This window comes from Myripristis murdjan, chromosome 14 (genome assembly GCF_902150065.1).
Source record: "Myripristis murdjan chromosome 14, fMyrMur1.1, whole genome shotgun sequence".
Lineage (NCBI taxonomy): Eukaryota > Metazoa > Chordata > Actinopteri > Holocentriformes > Holocentridae > Myripristis > Myripristis murdjan.
This window is the reverse complement of record NC_043993.1, coordinates 6,286,635-6,303,757: the sequence shown is the minus strand read 5'-3', so window position 1 is coordinate 6,303,757 and position 17,123 is coordinate 6,286,635. Positions and strand designations below refer to the sequence as shown.

At 39.8% G+C, this 17,123-nt stretch overlaps 1 protein-coding gene across 1 annotated transcript; it reads right to left on the bottom strand.

Annotated features, from left to right (window-relative positions):
* Positions 1 to 3,489: 3,489 nt before the first annotated feature.
* On the bottom strand, positions 3,490 to 16,664 carry sar1b (secretion associated, Ras related GTPase 1B). The gene is made up of 7 exons (XM_030069034.1): positions 16,465 to 16,664; positions 13,276 to 13,351; positions 10,789 to 10,908; positions 8,406 to 8,471; positions 7,848 to 7,951; positions 6,193 to 6,324; positions 3,490 to 5,382 (listed from the first exon to the last, which is right to left on the bottom strand). The coding sequence occupies exons 2-7, from the start codon at positions 13,331 to 13,333 to the stop codon at positions 5,266 to 5,268; spliced, it is 597 nt and encodes a 198-aa protein (XP_029924894.1). The 5' UTR covers positions 13,334 to 13,351; positions 16,465 to 16,664; the 3' UTR covers positions 3,490 to 5,265.
* Positions 16,665 to 17,123: the final 459 nt, after the last annotated feature.

Below are 17,123 nucleotides of genomic sequence, written 5' to 3'. Positions count from 1 at the left end.
ATGCAGTGCCTCACAGACAACTCCACAACATCTGGAAGTCATATGGAGACATAGCATGAGGACCAGAATACGACTGCACAACATGCTTGTCAAATCCATTCTGTTGTGCAGCTGTGAGCACCGGTGAGCCACTGCAGGGGAGACAGACAAGATCAACACGTCACTCAATGGTTGTCTCAAGAGGATCTGACACTCATGTCAAAAATGATGCCATTATTGATTCAACCCTTAAACACAGATGAAGTGTCTTTGTCTACACAACTCACAGGGAGGTAGGTATACCTCAACTCCATACCAGTCTTCTGCAAAACAACTTAAGTCATTAGGTTGCACTCTTTAGAGTTCCAAAAAAGGGCAACCCCCCCCCCCCCCAAAACAAAACAGAATTGCTCTGTAAAGCATAGCTTGGATGCATGAGGCTTGGTGCATTTAATAATAAACTGCTTCACTATGCACCTGTCGGCCAATAACACATTCTACGTATCTTATGTGTACGCCTATCGGAGACATCATTGTCAGCTAAGCTACTCATTCAAAACCTACTCATGGTAAGAAATGGTTTGGCCACATGAGCTGTGCCACATGATGTAATTGTCATGAAATAGGGAAGTACAGGCCCAAAACAGTGACAATGTTACAAAACAAACACACAACAAAGTGTTGGTGTGGAGCACTGCAACAGATGATGGCCAGGGACTGGATGACTTTGTGTCATTCTGTAAGGACAATAAAACATACAGCAGCGCCTGAAGAGCTGCCGCTTTATTATTGCTGTGATTACACCAACACATCTTGTTTCAAGGCAAATAATAATAATAATAATAAAAGAATATATAAATAAACTCTTGACCTTTATCTGATTTTGCTGCTAGTTGCTGAGGCTGTTGCTCATTTACATTGCTAAAAAATGTGCCCAGTGCATCACTACTCTCAAAATTAGGCATCCACATATTAAAAATCTACTCTTACACCTACTCTGACAAAATCATTTCTGACATGAAAGTAAAATTCACTATTATACATAAAGTTGTAACCTACATTGTGCCTTCTACAAACAATATAGTACATTTTTAGAAGATATAAACATCTCAGTTTTTTAAAATCACCAGCCAAGGGTCTAATTTCCCCCATCAAAGAGATCCACAGTGCTTTGCATCGCTGCCCTCTGCATGTACTGTAAATGTCCAACCCTTCTTGTCTTCTCCTTGTGTTTGTTGTGACTTGGTTAAGGTGTGTCTTGAATGTTGATAGGAGCAGAGATGGGACATGGGAGGCAAAGTCGCTGGTAATGAGATGTCACCTCCCCTGTTGTCTCATGTCCTTATATCCCTGTGAGGGAGGACAAGGCAGCGCCACAGTTTCACTGCTCTGCAGAGCCCACAGGAGACTTGAGACACACTGAGGTAAGCCAGAAAGATGATGCTTTCAAATCTGCCTGTCAGTATATAATACTACTTTAACTATTGTTACTGAAACAATTTAGTTTTCTTCTTATTAAGTTTTTATTATTATCTATATTATTATCATGGGTGCTATATATTACCTATAATTTTTTGAAAAAAAAAAAAAAAAAGTCAAATGTTGTGTGTTTGCAACATTGCAACACCTTATACAAATATACTAGATTAAACATTACATAATAATACTACAGAATATTATAAAATTATATTACTGTGTGTACACCTGTATCTGCAGGCCTATCTGTGTTATGTAAAAATTATGTATTTCCAATAGAGTGGGGACACAGCACTCCTGTGTCCTTGAAATTTCAAAATAAGGGGAAACAAAAATTTGCTCTACAAATGGCAGCAAACCATAGGCGTGCAGTATGTATGTTTGAATATGATGAGTGTGATGTGCGATGTGAACATCTTTCTCTTCACGTCTCTGCTTTATGACTGAACTGCATTTCATATGCAGATGAAACTGACAAAGAATCATAACTCTCTGCTCAGTTCAGTCAGTCGACGTCACATAAGGAGGAGCTGCTGCTGTTATTTTGTACACTTAACATACGCCACATTTAAAATGGACCTGTGGACCTGTTTGACAACAGGTCCACATTTCCTCAATCATAGATTTAATCTTGAATTGAGACTCAGGACAGTATAACAGTATTCCCAGTGGTCATGGAGTTTTTGAAGTCAAATTCCTGACAGGGAATTGAATAAATTCTTGGGACAAGTCATGGAACATCATGGAATTTTGTCCCTCAATTAAAAAAAAAAAATGAGTAGGTTATTCACCAGTATCATAATTATTCTGTGTTTGTGTTTTAGTCATTTAATAAGAACTTTGAATGTGAAGTATGTTTAAAATAAATTTTGTTTAGACAGTGAGATTATTTTTCTATACGTCATGAAAATAGACATTTAGATGTAAGGGCAATGGAAAAGTCAGGGAATTTGACACCGAGTGGGAACCTTGCCACAAGCATTTGTGTAGGATAAATAAGACTTTATCTGTTCTCCAGACTATACAGCCTTACTCATCACAACCCAACAAGCCAAATCTCCTCCTCACATCCTCCTGCATGATGCCAAGCCAGTCTTCTCTGGTACTGGGAACACAAAACCTGTCCTGCACCCAGTTGGCCTGCTCAGGTGATCCTTCTGCACCACTCCCAGGCCAAAGAGCTCCATGTCCGGCCACACAAGACCCCACCAGCCCTTTGAAGCCACGGAGCCAGGAATATCTTCAACCAGGACACACTCTGTGGCTGCAAACCTGCCCCAACATCCACCACCCACACCTCGGGTCTCACCCTGGGCCCCTCACCGCCCAGCCCAAACCAGGAGCCTCTGTCCCAACTGTAAGTGCAGCACTGCAGGTAGGAAGAGAAGGAGAGGAAGGAGAGAGCAAAGAAAGCACAGGAGCATCCCAGGGAAAGGGGAGGAGATGTGGGGTGTGTGGACACCTGCTGCTGGCTGTAGTCCTCGCTGTCTGCTCCCCGCTGGTAGCTGTGGGAGTCTGTGTGGCTGATATCATGACCGGAGAGTGCTGCAATGTGCACAGGAAACACATGGAGTCTATTGATGATCTGACATGAGAGAGGATTTTAAAATGCCTTTGCATATATTATGGATAATGTATGAGCTTTAATGGGGAGACACTGTGGTGCTCCATTGAGAAATAATCTAAATAAATAAGATGTTCATCTAAAGTATCATCTTCTAGAGAACTACTTGCTTATCATTCATACCAGGTATGATTCATTATCATTTGTGCGAAGGATGAGGATTAAGAAACACAATATTTTCAATGCCACATGCACCCTCTAGAGGTCTAACTTGTACAGTACTTATCAAGATGATAATGAATGTAGAGAAAACATGCTTTTTGACATTATAGTGTTTATAAAGCTACAGCTTATCATATATATATTTATATGTACATTAGCTACAGAACTTTGTTATAAAAGTGAGATCAACATAATTATATAACCGAAGAAAAGTGACAGAAAAACAAAATCTTCATTGGGGACAAGTGTTAAGCCTGTTATTCATTGCAAACATTTATTACAATTTTTTTATGATGCAAACAACAGCAAGTCCCTCCCTTGTCAGAACAGCTCATCACGTGGTCATGAGGGTGTAAGAGACACAAAGGGACAGGAACAGAAAGTGTGTATCATGCGCAATTCCATTGTTTCCTTTAAAAAAAAAAACAAAACAAAACAAAAAAAAAAACAGAAAACATGACAATCAGCTCTCAAACTCCTCAACATTGTAAATTTTGGCATCTTCTTCCCTCCTGTTGTACTCGCTGGAATAATGGTCAATAAAAATCAAAAGAACAAGGCATGCATAATAGTTTCTGGTAATGCACATAGGTCAAGGGATACCGCTTATAAAAAAAAATCCATGTACGATGTTCATGTACATTTCATGTATGTGTTCATATATATATATATATATATATATGTGTGTATATATATATATGTTTTTTTTCATGGTCCCTTTCTTATAGATGTCTTAGGCCTATCTGTCAGTTCCTACTGTGGAACTGTGTGTTCTCTGTTATCTACAGTTGGTCACTAGATACACCTTGTCAAAGGTCTGCGCTGGGGAAATCATCTGTAAGATGGACGTCTAATATTGACAACTACTAGATGTTACAAACTGCCAACCAACTCTGTTTTTCTTCTTTCCTCCTTTGTCTCTTACTGCATGTTATTATCAAGCTTTTTATTCAATAGTTTCATTCACAGTTAAATAGTTTTCTTTTCAAAATCTGGTCATTGTGCTATCTATGCATTTTCATCACCAAACCTCACAAAGGGTGAAAAACTGTTACAATAGCTGATGTTTCGTGTATTAAAATCTCCAGTTTACTGGATGTGTGGTCTTTTTCCACTTCAGGTCTCTCTAAAATAAAAAAGGGACCCCACAGACCTCTTTGACCCATTCAGTGCTACTGTGCCCACAAGATTGAAAAGTCCTGTTTGTAAAGGAAAGTGCCCTAACTTCCAAATAATGTGTGACAAAAGACATAGATGTTATTTCCAAACCATTGAGATAAATGCACTGCTCCGTTTTTAATAAATGGGTAGAACAGCCACACAGACACAATTCTTGATGGTGAGGGCTGTACATGTGGCCACAAGTTTTATGTTTATTGAAATCATGTAAAAGAAAAAAAAGTGAGAAAAGACAAACCAAAATGTGGTGATTAAATACTAGGCTGAATGTCTCCTTTACTGTTAAAAAAGTGTATTGCAACATGTACAACTACATTACTCTCTCTCATTGCCCAGAATGTGTTGAGGAAGGGGGCAGGGAGTATGGGTGGGAGGTCGTTGGTATACCAATAGTATCATGTACAGATTTACAGATATAATGCATTTATCAGCACACGCAATAGATGGCAAAATGAGATGGGGAGAAGGCAGGAAATGATATAGAAAAGACTCATCCATCTGAATTTGAACACCTCAGCTGTGGAATCGGCGCTGTTCCTCTCTTAGAAAAAGAAAGAGAGATAGAGATGAGTGTGTGTGTGTGTGTGCGTATGTAAGTGTGTATGTATTTATGTATGTTTGTTTGCTTGCTTGTGAGTGTGGTACCAAATGTTCGACCAATAAAAGTCTATTGGGATCAAGTTGTACTGGTTTCTCTGACAGTGGAGGCAGACTTATTGAACCAAACATGGGGCTGAGTATGGTGGTACTGGTGGCAACGGTGGGCGTCTGGGTGGTCGGATTTAGCGCCCCCTGATGGTGGTGGTAGTGGTGCGGCGGCGTTGTTGCTATCGGGCATGACTGCTTTAGTCGATGTACTGGGAGAGCCAGCGGAAGCCCTCCCCATAGCCCTGCCTCTTCAGCACGCTGCACATGAACACCTCCAGTGGTCTTGTGTTCAGCTCCTTCATGGCAATGTTACCCTGGACATAAAAAAAAACGGGGAGTAGAAATCACTTTTACTTGGCAAAGAGGTACAACAAAGGAATTCAATCCATTGGATGGTGACTACATTAGCCTGTGGCCAGTGCTGACTCGGAGATCACACAAGATCAGCAAGGTCATACATAAAGTAGTAACAAAAAATACAAAATCAAAACAAAACATTGAACAAAAACTACTGTACCGCAAGCTAATGCTCCTTAAAAATTCTCCAAACATACCAATACTTCATGTTGGAAACTAATCGAGCAAAAACCGACCCTGTCTTAGGCAACAATCCAATCAGCTTCAGTATTTTATCCAGCTGGGGTCTTGTGTCTTCTTTCATAACATTCCTGAGCCTAGCTTTCAATGCCAGTGTTTTCTGACTATTGTGAGATGGGTCCTGATCAATTCTTTGAAAAACAATACTGTAATTTAAGGTCTCCATTGTAGTACCACAGACAGTTAATTGACAAGAATACAAGCTTTCAAATGACATTTCTTGTTTCATCACATTTCCCCACAGCATTCATTAAGTCTCATCTCGTCTGTATACTTGTTATACTTTCATTTCTAGGTTTGTTTTTACATGAAAGTAGAGTACTCAAGTATATCTTGAAAGGAAGAAGATGGTGCTGAACATAGGCTGCTTTAGCAGCCATCATTCATGAATGCTTTCATGTAAACTCATTGAAATTTGGATGTTATAACCAGGCAAAACACCACTTAAAAATGAGCATAACTGCTTTCTAACAGTATTTTTGTGGGGTATTTATTGATAGCAGTAGATGAGTGCTGTCTCTCCTCACCTTGCCTGTTGTCTGTCCGTACAATCCAAATATCTCCCTCAGCTTCTCCTCGCTGATGGCCTCTGGTCGGTCGATCTTGTTGCCAAGGATCAGGATAGGCACGTTTCCAATGGTCTCGTCTGTCATTAGTGCCTAAGGGAACACAGGAGGGGTTACTGTCTGGCCAAGTAATAAAGATAGGTTGCCAATTTTACCAGTAAGATTTTTTTTAATAGAGCCTTAAAAAAGAATAATCAAATGCGGCTGCAATGATAAGTTTAACAATCGAGTAGTTGCCAACCATTAAATTAATTGCCAAATAACTGACTCAATTAACAGTCTTGACTTAGTTTTAAGAAAGACATTTCCAGATTCTAAAAGGCGCTATTAATATTGTTTAGGATGAATTTTATCTGTAGGAATATGAGGAAAATGTACAACGTAACAACAAAATAGGAACAGAACTGTGAGGTATAAGTCACAAATAACTTTTTAAGAGCATTTAAGTTTTAGGATGGATGTTTCTCTATTAGCTTCACTCCTTACCGTTCCGCCAGCCTGCTGACAGGCCCAGCCGACTCACTGTCTGTCAGAGGCTTTAGAGGGCTCAGTTTTGAAGCTAGAGTGAAGATACTGCTATCACATGAAACTGGACAACCTAAGGAACTGATTGATGTCATGCTAGGTTGTTGGCATGCTGGCTAAACATTGGCTAAATTCTGGCAAGGAAGGGGGTCCTTTGACCTCTGACCTCCAGATCTCTGAATGAAAATGGGTTCTTTGGGCAGCCACTGCTCTCCCTTTGCAGACACGTCCACCTTATGCTAATCTCATGCAGTTTGGGCCACAAACCATGCAGATTTTTGTATGCAGTACATGTGTTCTTTTGGCCTGATGTAAAATGGTGTATTTGTGCAGACTGGGGCCTAAACAGTCTTGGAGTTGCATCAATTGGAAAGCTGAGACTCTTATGGATTCAATGAGCCACATTTAATTCATGTGTGATGATGTTAGCCCCCATAGCAGCCATTTCATTGTAGGGAGACCATTTTTTATAAACTTGACATCACTGTATAAAATGACCTATAGTGACCTATAAGATGACCACAGTCTCATGAAACTCACCAAAAAATGCAATTCTTACAGAATTCTCTAATTGTCTAAGGTTTTTGACACCCCAAATTTTTCCCATCAATTGGCAAAATGGTTATCATATCAATATCATATATATCATATCAATGGTTAAATTTTGCACAAAATCTCTGTAACAACTGCAGATTTATGTTTACTGCAGATCTAACTAGAATAACTTGACACAGAGCTAAGCTTCATTTGAAATTAATCTTCAGGTTGCCAGCTTTCAGATGATGTTCACCACTTCTATGTGGCATCTTCTGTTGACATTTTATTTCCCCCTCAAGATCCCCTGCCCCCTCACTAAAATGGATACATGAAAGGGCATGGGATGGTAAGAAATGGTAAAGAGTTAACAGTGCATTTATTGGTATTGCAGTACTGAAATTTTATTTTCAAAACAATTATACTAAAAAAAACAAAAAAACAACAACACCAGCACTTGAAAGTCACACTGACACAGCCCATCTTTGATATCTGATGACATCATATGTCAGAACAACTCTAATCTGCAGTGTGATGGTGCTCAAGCAGCTACTTACATCAAGTTCTGTTTTTGATTCGGCCAATCTGGGGTGGTCCGCACAATCCACAAGGAAGACAATGCCGTTGATGGCGGGGAGGTAGTTTTTCCACACTCTGCGGGCTATGTGAGACAATGAACACACACACACACACACACACACACACACAGACAGTGTAAGACAGTTTTGTACTGTGCTGCTATGACACATGCAACAACAACATGGAGGGCAACAGCAGAGCAAATTAATTCTATCCTTATGTCACACATACACAAATGCATGTATGCACACACACTTTGGATTCACCGACACTGAAAATGGTATCTCATATTAGGCTGATGATGAGCAAAGAGTGTCAGTAGGGGAGGATTTCCCATTTGTGCTGCGCGTTTTTCTGCCTTTTACCACATAGCAGGAGGTCCGGTATCTCTTGTGTAGGAAAAAACATGTCGTATCGCAGCCATTTTTACTCAGTGACATCAAACAGATCATGTTAGCAGTGAGAGGAAGTGCTATCAGAGTGTTCCTAGCACATATCTTATGCAAAATAGAAGTATGAATAAGAAACATTCACACCTTGTGCGTGGCCTCCAAGGTCGAAGGTGGTGAAAGTCATCCCAGCAATCGTCAGCTCTTCCGAGGCTGGTGGAGACAAAAGGGACACATTTAGAGCTTGAAATGTCAAGTAGCTGACAACAGCGCACATGAGTTTTCTACATTCAGTTGTTTGTGATCAGCAGGTGGTGAAGAGATTAGTGATTATAATCAATCAATCTGAAGATATTATCTCAGGCCATATGTGAGAGTAAGCATCTGTCCTGCTGAAGTGTCATTGAGAAGACACTTAATGTGACCTGACCTGAAGAGAGCGTCAAAGTGAAGAAACACAAATTCTCTCCTTTAGTGATCAATAGAAAAACACAGATTCTCGTTATGAGGCCTGAGGCAAAGCATGAGTCAATATTACAGTCTCCTCAAATACAAATATATAAAACTGCTCACAGCAACACACAAGTTACCCCCGGTAGGCACTGTGGGTCTTTATTATCACAACACAAATGCATGGATTTTCGTCAGGTCTCCACATATCAACAACAGAGTTTGTCAGATACATCCACAATGTTTCTGACAAACCAGGAAAAATTCAAGTGGATTGCTTGCTATGTAATAATTTTTCAGAAAGTTGATTTTTTGTGTAAATTGGAATGAATGAATGCATAAATACGTTTGTGATTTTGGGCTGATCCTGTAACTTTACACCGACTAAGTAAAACCATACCTAATTAAACTGTGTCCCATAATTTTGAGTCAATTCTGACCTACAATTCAGGTGAATACAGGTACAGACATGAAAGGTAAATGGTTTAAATTTTTAAAGGTTTTTTAATAGTTTCTGGTGATCATTATAAGCCCTGGAGGCAAAAATGCTCAGCATTTCCAGATACATATTTGTACCACAGTGTAGCAGGACTGAGCTGTAACTCACGTCTCCGCTGCATCAGTTTTAGCCATGTTTTTTTTTTTTCTTTTACATGGATGTCACTTGCAACAGAAGCATGGTCATAAAAATCAATACAGCTGTCTTCAAATATTCACCTGAAGTCTGTCACATATGAGTGCAAAAGATACAAGTATTTTTATACATTTGGTGTGGATCTCAAAACACCCCTTTGCTGCGTTTTTGCTGGTTAAATCATCACCTCATTGTGGTATTTGCATTTATATCCAATGTTTTGTAAGGATGCAGCAAGAGAAGATTCATTCATTCATTCATCCTCAACCGCTTATCCGAAGTCGGGTCGCGGAGGAAGCAGTTTCAGCAGGGGACCCCAAACTTCCCTTTCCCCAGCAACATCAACCAGCTCTGACTGGGGGATCCCGAGGCGCTCCCAGGCCAGTGTGGAGATATAATCTCTCCACCTGGTCCTAGGCCTGCCCCGTGGCCTCCTCCCAGCTGGACGTGCCAGGAAAACCTCCCTTGGAAGGCACCCTGGTGGCATCCTTACTAGATGCCCAAACCACTTCAACTGGCTCCTTTCCACGCAAAGGAGCTGCAACTCTACTCTGAGTCTCTCAAGAGAAGATGCTTCACAAATAACATCAAGTGTGAGCATGGTGAAGTTATGCACATCTTCATGTGTGTGAACTGAACACACGCAAGCAGTGAAGAAAAGGGGTTAGACTTTGAGGGCTTATTACAACAATCAATGGTATTCTTTGTGGCAGGGTTGAGTCACCAAAGTTATATGTGACATATTAGAGAAACAAAAAGTTGTAATACCTCAGTTACTGGAAAAAACACAGTGTTGTTATTGTTGTTACTATTACTGATAACATCTAAAAACACAATTGGCTAGTAAAATTATAGGCAAGCCAAAGAAACAGCTGTTTGAAATATACATTCTCCAAAACAGAGTTAAGCAGAGAAAATTCTGGTAGTCCCCCTCACATCCCCTAAACAGGGAGTTTGTCAATCTCTCTCCTAGGAGGCCCTAAGAGCACCTACAGCCTCGAAAAAAAATATTTAAAAAATCTTTTATTCCACATGCAGTTTGTTGATGAATTCTTGGTGCACATTTTCATCTTGTTTTATCTTAACAGTCAGCACTTCAAGCTTAGTCTTGTCTGGTGTTGTTTAATGTGATGTTGGATTTGTGCAGATTTTTATCCTGTACTGTTTCATCTGTTATACTGGTCCCTTGGCAACTATGGTGAGCCCAAAGGCAGATTTCCACAGTAGTGTACAAATATTTTATCTTATCTTATCTTACTACTATGTCAGCAACCTAAAAAGGGCCTAATCATACCAATTTAACATGAGTTTGCTTGAGAGTACTTATCAAATGATGGCAAATTGTGAATTGTCTAGGAATAAATTGTCCAAATCTGCCTGCATTGGATGGCTTTCAACAAAAAAATCAACTGAGTGTGTGTGTATGTAAGTATAGCACCAACTCACTTGGATGTAAAGTTGGCACATGCTGTCCCAATCTGTCATCTTTGAGCATGTGCAGTAGCGTTGTCTTGCCAGCATTGTCCAGGCCAAGAAATACTAACTTGCCGGATTTCTTGTACAGTCCTGAAACGAAGCCAGAGACGTGTCAGAGTGTGAGCTTGGAAACCATCCACATTTGTCAGATGGGTCGCATCATATCACACATCAACACATGTTTTGTAACCTTTATAAACAAGAAAATGTCACCCCAAGTGGAAACAGGTGTTCACTGTGATATGTAAATGTATGAGATTCAGCGATGTAAAGGCTTATGAATTGTGGTTTAGAACCCATTATCACACCATCAGTCAATCAATCAGCTGAGTAAGAAAAGTGACACTTGACAATTAGAGCTGTCAAGTTCAGACTTGTTCTAAGGCATGCAGAGGATGCTCATAAGCATAGAAATAGATATTTACTACAAGATGAAAAACAGCACAGATGGTGTGCTCCATCTAGTGACACAAAAAACACTATAACACTGAAGAAAATCACAAAGATCTGGCTCTCCAATATAAAATCAACCCTTGAACTATTTATCCTCTGTAAGAAAAAAAAAGTAATTTTCATCTATAATTTTATGTAGGAGGGGGCTTGGAACGATATTTTACTTTTGATTTTATATCTGTTCATCGTTTGGTTCCAATTATAGACCTAGTACAGCACACTGTGCTTTCAAGGAAAAACTGTCTAAATAATACCATTATTTTCCTTTCATTATTACTTCTTTATGTGTACTCAAATCAGCACATACGAAACTGTATGTTCCCACAGTTTTTTTTTTTTTTTTTTAAAATCAAGACTACGTTATACACTCAGAGCTCTCTGACTCAGTGTGGTGATACCAGTAGATCTGTATCATTTCTGACTGAGTCAGCACTCGCAGACGTCATCATTACTCACCGGAGCAAAGCAACCACAGTACACTACCTGTCTGACAGGATGAGCAGGAGCAACTGCTTCACAACAGTCACTCTGGCACAGAAACTAGGCCAGGGGACTTTGGGGAAGGTAACAGCTGGTTACACTACAAGTTTCCAACAGATTTCAACCTCATAAGTCCATCTCAGACAAGTACAGAAGACTGGAGTGAAAAATCCTATGATACCATGTTTCTCAGAGGCTTCCTCTGGGTGTCTTTCTTTTTCAAGTGATGTGCTGTTGAGTGGATACTTTTAGTATGGATGCAGTAGGGCCTAGTGGGGACTCTTCTGGCTGATTGCCAATGCCAATACTGATATATGCACATATTTTTTCCACCTAATTGCAGAGAACACTGAGTTCTCCTGTAGTGGAATTAACTATGCCTTCTCTTGGCGTGATGGCTCACTGGTAGATGCAGACATAAAATATAATGCTTTTCAAAATGCACACATTCACTGGACGAAATAGGAAAACTACCTTAAGTTCTTTAAAACATGCCATATTTATTTTTATACAACTTTTTCTTTCAAACAGGCCTGATAATATTCATTTTATTTAAACAGGCTTCGATGATGCTCTCCTCGACACAATCCTAACAAAAGCCATAACCATGGCAAATTTCACCTATTTCACATATCGAAATGTCATATCAGCAGAAATTTTCTTTTTGGCTGATACCAATGACGTACCACTATTATCATGCATCCCTAGCTTTTAGCCAAGACACTTGGCAATACCATGAGTGCATACATCTGTAGCATGGACGGCCCTGTGAGAGCTGCCTACATGAGCTTGTTCTTGCTAGTGCTCTATCGCAGGGGTTCTAAACATGTTGGGTTGTGCGTATTCAGAATGGGAACACTTCAAAGAATAGGTTGGTCCATTGCTGAACTATCATGAAATGCCTTGAGGCTGAGAAAGATTGAGTATGCTATCTTGCATTGGACAAAGTAAAAATTAAGTCTTTATGATAAAACATCATGTGTGAAATAGCCTCTTGCCTGCCAAATCCTCTTGCAAACCCACAAAATTATCTCACAATCCTACAATTGTGATCCACTGCTCTGACCAGTTCGAGTTTTAGAGATGCATTTAAGGAATAATGATAACACTGTTGATTTTACAATTGTGCTTCTTTCACCTATGCAAAACTCTGCTTCGTATTGCCCACTTTCTACCATGAGAGCGACAACACTGATTTCTAGGAACAGAGCCCTCTATTATCCCCAACACTTCCAGACAACTTTTTCACTGATGATTAGGAACCAACATGTAGGAGAGATCAGTATTTATAACAATTAAAGTTGCACCTGTCATTGCTGAAGACACTAATACTATACTATTTATACAATAACTGTGGCAAAAGGATTGTGGGGACACAGTTTCCCTGATTCCTCCGGTATGGTAACACATAGGCTCTTCATTTTCCAGTTAAATTCCAAAGCAGTCAGCTTTGTATACAATCACCTGTTTACCCCTTTAACATCCCATCATTCTGTGTTAGTGTGTGTGGTCATCTGTACTCACCTAGAAACTGCAGTACGCTACTGAAACCACTATAAATCCAATCTAATAATTGTGCCATATCCGGAGCTGTTGAATCCTGAAAAGTAAAATAAAAAACAGAGTAAGACATGACTGCAAACAAAAGACCAGACATAGAGCCAAACACTTCAATACAGGCCTAATTTTGGAAATGATATAAAACACGGGCCTAAGATAAATATTAAAACACATTAGTCTAGCTGGGGCTTTCTTATTTCTTCCTAAACATGAAGCATTAACTGGATGAGGATGATGTCTCAAAGACCCAATTTCAACAGTGACTTACAATTGTAATTCACTTTATAGCTTTCCAGACTTCGTAATGACTGGTATTACAACACATTTTTTCAGCTGCACTATGCAGGCTTAAATAATGACTTCATACCCATCCTGTTAGATAAGAAATTGTTACATACATGCCTATGTTCCTGGACACCCTGAGAAACTGAGAACACAAACTTACAAGTCTGAATCTCAGACTACAGAGCACAGGAAAATCATTAAGGCCCAATCAGAGCTCATCTCCTCAGACCTCAGACACAACACAACACTCAACTGTAAGGAGAAGCAATCTGCCTAAGCCTATCAGAAATTCTAGCAACTGGTGATAAGGACAGTGACATTTAATGGCAGGCTCTCTACAGCACATTATTATCTTGTTCTAGTAGGACTCTTTGGACACTCAGGACACACAGTTCAGAGCAATGATCACATCCTGTCTGACAATGGCTTAACAGCCAAATCATGCAGTTTGCTTGAAACAGCCTATCTGCAGGGGTCTTGAAAGTGCAGCCTATTATTATGACTAGACATGGTCATTCAAGAAATCCTGAAAAGAATTGACCATTCAAGATATCCTAACCAGGCTGTTTCAATCAAAACAAAATGGAACTGAAACAGAGTCTGATCTAAACACATGAAATCAAATGCCCGCTGTCTAGCTGGAGAACAGCTTGTTGCTTCTGTTTGGAAACACTCCAATCTCATTCACTTTTGAGCTTCCTTTTAACTCATCCAATTGACCTGTTATCAAATATTTTGAACAGAAGTGTCTCTTGCTAAAAAAAAAAAAAAAAGGAGAAACAGAAAGCAGAGAGTCTGTCTGTGATCAAAGAAAAGAAAGGGCTTTTGGAAAAGCTATTTTTCCCCATGAGCTCAGTGTTTGCAGTACTAGACAAACACTCCTCACTTCTCAATCTTTGTCTCTGCGACAGTTTGTGTGGCATCAGAACACTGTAAGCCTGACCGACCTGTAGCCCCAGTTGCATAACATGCAAACAACTCTGGGGCTAAAGTATATAGTAGACAAAGGTCAAGACCACGCAAATACAGCTGAAACACACATCAGCAGCAGCTACACTCCAGTCCCCTTTGCTCTCTCCGCCCATGCCAGCTGGCTGCTGTGACACTGTGGGCCGGCATTACAGTCCACGTGTGGCGTGATGCAGCAGTGGATGCCGGTTAAACAGTCTGACAGAAAACCTGTAGCCTTTATCATATGTGGACCCATACATAACTCATACACGACCCCATCCAAGCTGAAGAACTCAGCACACAAGAAAGTGTGTGCTAACCTGCCTGTTAAACTCTTCACCAGCACACAGCAACATTGCTCATTAGCACATCATGCGAGGCTGTTGTTTACAGAGCAAAGAGGTTGCTTTAATTGTGCACATATACAGACAATGACTAACACTTTGCAGTAGGGATAAACCTAGTAATATCTTCAAAGATAGCCGCACCAACACTTACAACTCAATTAACAAACAAATCTGTCAGTTAGGACCATATTACCGCAGGTAGGTGGCAAAATCTCACAAAGGGGAGGATAATAAATGCAACTTATCAATTCAAACATCACCTTACTACAGGATTTGACAGTGTGCCGGCATGAACATTCAGTCACTTAGTCAATTCAATTATGGCTACCCATGGCTTTCTGCAGCGGCCTTGAAAGTACGGCCTATTATTCTGATAAGAACTGGTCATTCAAGATATCCTAACCAGGCTGTTTTAATCAAAACAAAATGGAACTGAAACAGAGTCTGATCTAAACACATGAAGTCGAATGCCTGCTGTCTAGCTGGACAACAGCTTGTTGCTTCTGTGTGGAAACACTCCATCCTCATTCACTCTCAAGCTTCCTTTTAGCTCACCCAAAAGACCTGTGATCAAACAATTTGAACAGAGGTGTCTGTTGCTAAAAAAAACGAGAAAAACAGACACAAGGAGAGAGAGAGGGACACTTCCTGTCTGTGACCAAAGGAAAGGCTTTTGGAAAACTCAACTCAAAACTCTTTGACTCGAGTTCATCTTTCCTCACAGTTTGTTACTGAAGGATATTATGAGAATGAAACCACACCAGAGAACTTCATCTAAAACATTAAAACAATTCAGATAATGAGGAATATCGCAGTTTCCAGAATTGAGTAAAGTACATAGTGGTTTCTAGCAAAGCGACGTATATTAATAATCGTTTCTTAAAAACAAAACTGTATGAAGCCCTCAGTCAAACTGTCCTGAAGAGACCGACTGAGTTACATTTATGTAGCTCTGATAGCTGAACGGGCCAAGAGAAAGGATGCAGTTTGAGTCGGTTGTAATTACACATTCACCGTGGGAGCTAACCTTTAACCTGGCTCCTTCACACGCCGATAATCTCCACATTATTCACTTCATTATTCACAAATTTAAACGTCGACTTTTTAATGGTGATTGTGATCTTATTTAAAAACCACAGAAATATAGTGTTCATCAATGAAGTTGAGGGTGAGGCCGGATTACAGGTCGGACAGCTGAAAGCCACTAGCTACGTGTCATGTTCTCCAGGAGACGACGTTGCATCAATAGCAGCGACGACAGGGAGGTTAGCAGGCTGATTTAGCTAATATTAGCTACAAAAAACACCCACGACATTGGAAACTGTGATAAATGAGAGCACGGCTTCCCCCATTCATAAACATACATTACAAAATAAACACGTAAGCGAGAAAACCTCAAGTTTCTACGCAATTTGAGGCTTCCTGTAAGCTAATAAGCTAGCCAACTTGGTATTAGCAATGCTAGCGTAGCGTCGTTAGCAGCCATGATAATATGCTAACGAGCCGCCTCAGCTAGCAGAGATGCTGAGCGCCTGTACACACAGTTTCACAGTATTTACCGAAAACTCACCCGTTAGTTATGTACAGATGAATTCACTTTGTGGGTTTGCTGCTACAACCATGAAAAAGTTGGTCCCCGGGTCAAAAGAGAGCCTGCGGATTCAGGTTTTCTTCTTCTGCTTTCGTGTTTTGTTACTGAGCCACGACGCTGCAATGGCTGTCCAGCAACTCCCAGCCTGTGTCGAGCCGCTTCCGGTTTCTGCCCCACCATCAGCTTTCCGACAGGAGAACGGAGGAGAAAAAAAAAACCCAAGAAAAAAAAAAAACCCCAAATACACCAACTGCTAGTCTTGCCTGCTGCTTTTCACAGAATTTGTTTTTGGTTTGACTAACAGAAATTTAAAAAAAAAATAAATAAATAAATCAGACAAATATTTCATGCAAGACTCATGGTTAACAATTCCAAGTTTTCAGTTGATGAATCTTATATAATTATTTTGTTTATTATATATATATATATATATATATATATATATATATGTGTGTGTGTGTGTGTGTGTGTGTGTGTATAACTCAGGATGATTTGGCTTAAAAAAATACAAATAAATTATACAAAATGCAGGGAAAAGAAAGAAAGAATTTAAGATTTTCAAAAGTGGTCAAATATGATTTAAAATTTGATTTAAAATTGATTTAAAAGTGGTCAAATATGATTTAAAAGTGGTCAAA

Coding starts and splice junctions, on each gene's coding strand:
- sar1b (XM_030069034.1), bottom strand. CDS start 13,333: ATGGCACAATTATTAGATTGGATTTATAGTGGTTTCAGTAGCGTACTG. Junction 10,909..13,275: donor TAGCGTACTGCAGTTTCTAG/GTGAGTACAGAT, acceptor GCTTCGTTTCAG/GACTGTACAAGAAATCCGGC. Junction 5,383..6,192: donor ACGGACAGACAACAGGCAAG/GTGAGGAGAGAC, acceptor TTTTATGTCCAG/GGTAACATTGCCATGAAGGA.